Raw genomic sequence first — 5,000 nt, 5'->3', positions numbered from 1 at the left:
ACAATAACATCAACATCAACATCAACAACAACACCAGGTCAACAGGTTCGTAGTGGTGTGTGAGAGTGGGTCGTACCATGCGTTCGTAGGGGTCGGGGGTGTCGGCCGCCTGGTCCAGCAGGTCAGAGTACTCCAGCTCCTCACACAGGTGCTGCAGCGTGTTCAGAGGCTCGTTCAGCTCCACCGGCATCGACACCTGGTCACAGCAGAGAAAACTTTATTTACAACACTTTGGATCACATCAAATAACTACAGACAGGTTAAAGAGGTGAATGTATTTAAAGGGGAGGTAACAGGTGAGTGTATTTAAAGGGGCGGTACCTTGGACAGGTCCTTGCCGATGTTTGTGCGGAGGATGTTCCAGAGGTTGATGTTGCTGGTGTCAGGTGACGTGGCTGGGAGGCAGGTACGACGGCCGTTCCTGAACGCACCCCCACTCAGGTCCCCATTGGGCACTGCAAAGACACATGGCAGGAACTCAGTCTCTCTCTCTCAGACTCTACAGAGAGAGAGAGAGAGAGAGAAGGGAGGTACCTACTCTGTGGGGATGCAGTGTCGTTGATGCTAGCGTTGTCCTCTGAGATGTTGTCACTCACATCACTGACATAGGACTCATCATCTGATGCCTGGGGGGGGGGGGGGGGTTACACAGCAACAACAGCAGACAACACACCCTGACCTCTGACCTCCACCCTGACCTCTGTTGTAACACACACACACACACTGACCTCGTTCTCTGAGGAGCTGGCTGACAGGAGGACTTCCTGTGCGTCGTAGAACTCGGAGGCGGAGTCTGAGGCAGACAGACGGCTCTCATTGGACGCCTGCTGGGTCAGAGGGATCCCGCCCTGGGGATGGCCGTCCACCTGGGGGAAGTAATGGGACAGTGAGAGATTCTCAGCTGTTATCTGATGGGATTTGTGGACATGTTGGTTTCACCATTCAGTCCCCTCTGTTTCAGGTAACCGTGGTAACCATGCAGCCTCATAGAGGTGTGACGCTGGCCTACCTCGTCAGGCCCGGGCACCATGGCAACGGTGTCCAGCTGGTCAGAGATGGTGGACTCAGAGTGGATCCGGTTCAGTCTGGTCTTCAGCTCCGCGTTCTGGGTCAGAGCCTACAGCACACAGCAGCAGAACCAGATCAGTACCACTCACACCGGACCCTCAATACCAGCTAGCCTTCATATCAGCTAGCCTTCATATCAGCTAGCCTTCATATCAGCTAGCCTTCATATCAGCTAGCCTTCATATCAGCTAGCCTTCATATCAGCTAGCCTTCATACCAGCTAGTCTTCATACCAGCTAGTCTTCATATCAGCTAGTCTTCATACCAGCTAGTCTTCATATCAGCTAGTCTTCATACCAGCTAGTCTTCATATCAGCTAGTCTTCATACCAGCTAGTCTTCATACCAGCTAGTCTTCATACCAGCTAGTCTTCATACCAGCTAGTCTTCATATCAGCTAGCCATACTGGACCCTCAATACCAGCTAGTCTTCATACCAGCTAGTCTTCATACCAGCTAGTCTTCATACCGAACCCACAATACCAATTAACCTTCATACCAGCTAGCCTTCATACCAGCTAGCCTTCATACCCATTTCCAGCCACAGCTGCTGCAGACAAATCAAAGCAAATCAAAGTGTATTTGTCATAAACACAGAATCCAGCCGTAGACGGTGTAATGAAATGCTTTGGGCAGCGAGCTCCTCAACAAGCAAGCTCCTCAACAAGCAAGCTCCTCAACAAGCTAGCTCCTCAACAAGCTAGCTCCTCAACAAGCTAGCTCCGCAACAAGCAAGCTCCTCAACAAGCTAGCTCCTCAACAAGCAAGCTCCTCAACAAGCTAGCTCCTCAACAAGCAAGCTCCTCAACAAGCTAGCTCCTCAACAAGCAAGCTCCTCAACAAGCTAGCTCCTCAACAAGCTAGCTCCTCAACAAGCAAGCTCCTCAACAAGCAAGCTCCTCAACAAGCTAGCTCCGCAACAACGCAATGATTAAGTAATAATAAAAGAATAACATCAGGCGTAGGCAGCTGGGTCGGTCATAGGAGTGTTTCCCTCCGTGCCCCTGGGGGGCGCTGTGGGCTGGTGGCTCACCTGCGTCAGGGACCGGCGGAGCGTGGTGACCTGGCCGCTCTGCTCCGTCTCTGACACCATCAGACGGATCCGCTCCTTCTCCACGGACACTGTGTGATAGGCCGACTTCAGCAGGGAGTGAACTACACACACACACACACACACACACACACACACACACACACACACAAACACACACAAACACACACAAACACACACACTGGTGTTTTAGCTTTAATACAGCATACAAGCATCAAGCAATCACGAACATCACTGCATCATTTACGGCTGTATTCAATGTACGTGACAAATACACTGTGAGGTCCACCAGAACGGTACCATACCTTTCTGAGCCATGCCACAGAAATCCTCCTGCAGCTTCAAGTCATCTGCAGCACATTGTGGGGTGTCTGGGAGGCAGGGCTGGGGGTCCGGCTGGGGGGGCTGGGGGTCCGGCTGGGGGGGCTGGGGCGGCAGCTCCCTACACAGGTTGGGGTTGGAGGCATGCAGACGGACTGGGGACATGCTGGAACTCAGGGGAACCTGCAGGACAGGCAGGCAGGCAGACAGGCAGACAGGCAGGCAGGCAGACAGACAGACAGAGAGACAGACAGACACATCAACAAGAGAAGGGGCGTTCCATTTAACTAAATACAAGGAAAGGTATACACCTGTGTGTGTGACGTCAGAGTCGGGTTGTCCCAAGCATCCCACTTAGCATTTAGCCTAGCATCCCACTTAGCATTTAGCCTAGCATCCCACTTAGCATTTAGCCTAGCATCCCACTTAGCATTTAGCCTAGCATCCCACTTAGCATTTAGCCTAGCATCCCACTTAGCATTTACCCCGATCAGAGACACGACAGGAAGTGCCCAGTCACCAGAGAGAGTTACATCCTGTGTGATGATGTCACACCACAGATGGAAAGACAAGTCCACCACCACACCCCCAGAGAGAGAGAGAGGGGGAGGGAGAGAGAGGGAGAGGAGAGGGGAGGGGAGGGGAGGAGAGAGAGAGGAGGTGACAGGGAGTTAGAGCAGTGTGGGAAAGTTCTTACTTTTAAACTTCTGGAACGAAACACCTGTGAACAGGTATCACAGACAGACAGACAGGTACCACAGTCAGACAGATAGATACCACAGACAGACAGACAGGTACCACAGTTAAACAGATAGGTACCAGTCAGACAGACAGATACCACAGTTAGACAGACAGGTACTGTAGTCAGACAGACAGGTACCAGTCAGACAGACAGGCACCACAGACAGACAGACAGGTACCACAGTCAGACAACGCAGATGTGCTAATTTATTAATATATATACACACACACACACACACACACACACACACACACACACACACACAGGCACACACACTCTCTTTTCATTGTGGCCACACCTTATCAACACGGTCTAGCAACGGTCTGGCTTCTTTAAGCAGAGGAGCTGTCTGTCTGTGGTACCTGTCTGTTTGACTGTGCTCTGTGGTACCTGCCTGTCTGTCTGTCTGTGGTACCTGTCTGTCTGTGCTCTGTGGTACTTGTCTGTCTGTTTGTGGCACCTGTCTGTCTGTGGTACCTGTCTGTCTGTGGTACCTGTCTGTCTGTCTGACTGTGGTACCTGTCTGTCTGTGGTACCTGTCTGTCTGACTGTGCTCTGTGGTACCTGTCTGTCTGTCTGTGTTACCTGTCTCTCTGTCTGTGGTACCTGTCTGTCTGACTGTGCTCTGTGGTACCTGTCTCTCTGTGTGTGGTACCTGTCTGTCTGTCTGTGGTACCTGTCTGTCTCTCTGTCTGTGGTACCTGTCTGTCTGACTGTGCTCTGTGGTACCCGTCTGTCTGACTGTGCTCTGTGGTACCTGTCTGTCTGACTGTGGTACCTGTCTGTCTGTGCTCTGTGGTACCCGTCTGTCTGACTGTGCTCTGTGGTACCTGTCTGTCTGTCTGTGGTACCTGTCTGTCTGACTGTGCTCTGTGGTTTACCTGCAGCTGAGCTTTAGCATCTTTGCTGACACTCTTGGTTCTCCATCTTCTGCTGTGGCGTTTCTCCTTCTTAGAGCCGTTCTCCACACAGCTGACCTGCAGACAGGAGGACAGAGTTACCAACCAACCTGTCTCACTCACACCATGTCTCACTGACTACCTGTCTCACTCACACCATGTTTCACTGATTACCTGTCTCACTGAAAGCAACCAGCCCCTGACAACCTGTCTTACTGACACCAGCCCCTCCCTCCCTGATAACCTGTTTCACTGACTACCTGTCTCACTGACAAAAACGAGCCCCTCGCTCCCTGGCTACCTGTCTCACTCCCACACCATGGTTTCATCAGTACCTGTCTCACTCTCTCATCAGTACCTGTCTCACTGACACACCATGGTCTCATCAGTACCTGTCTCACTGACACACCGTGGTCTCATCAGTACCTGTCTCACTGACAGCAACCAGCCTCTCTCTCCCAGACTACCTGTCTCACTCCCACACCGTGGCATCATCAGTACCTGTCTCACTCTCTCATCAGTACCTGTCTGAGGGTGAAGTTGGGTTCTGACTGGGTTCTGTGGAGGACCTCCAGACTCTGCAGCAGCTGGCTCAGTTCTGCCAGACCGGACTGGCAGTGAGACAACTCTGGGGACAGACACGTAACACATAGTTATGGTACACATTTACAAGACAAGATGTTTCTGTACACTTCAGAATGCATTCTGCTGCTGCTGTCAGCAGTTCCACCATCAATGAATACAAGTTAGCCAGTTGGCAGCAAAACATACCCAAACCAGAACACCCCCTCCACCATGTTTCACAGATGAGGTGGTGTGCTGTAATCACTCTGGTACATGATCATATTTGTCTTATCTGTTCACAAGACCGTTTCCAGACCTCTGCAGGCTTTTGAGGTACTTTTTAGTAAACTGTAACT

At 51.5% G+C, this 5,000-nt stretch overlaps 1 protein-coding gene across 1 annotated transcript in view; it reads right to left on the bottom strand.

Moving 5' to 3' along the window:
- LOC310819484 (oxysterol-binding protein-related protein 6-like) overlaps window positions 1-5,000 on the bottom strand; it is a gene marked incomplete at its 5' end in the record, with an annotated part of 14,649 nt that overhangs the window by 5,513 nt on the left and 4,136 nt on the right. The window contains 9 exons of the mRNA XM_083690786.1: window positions 77-196; window positions 322-455; window positions 539-626; window positions 729-866; window positions 1,010-1,117; window positions 2,101-2,222; window positions 2,424-2,622; window positions 4,063-4,158; window positions 4,605-4,708. Coding sequence (XP_083546912.1) covers window positions 77-196; window positions 322-455; window positions 539-626; window positions 729-866; window positions 1,010-1,117; window positions 2,101-2,222; window positions 2,424-2,622; window positions 4,063-4,158; window positions 4,605-4,708 — 1,109 coding nt within the window. The remainder of the gene's footprint in view (window positions 1-76; window positions 197-321; window positions 456-538; window positions 627-728; window positions 867-1,009; window positions 1,118-2,100; window positions 2,223-2,423; window positions 2,623-4,062; window positions 4,159-4,604; window positions 4,709-5,000) is intronic.

Source organism: Argentina silus (genome assembly GCF_951799395.1).
Source record: "Argentina silus genome assembly, chromosome: 19".
NCBI lineage: Eukaryota > Metazoa > Chordata > Actinopteri > Argentiniformes > Argentinidae > Argentina > Argentina silus.
The sequence above is the reverse complement of the archived record's forward strand: the minus strand, read 5'-3'. Positions and strand labels throughout refer to the sequence as shown.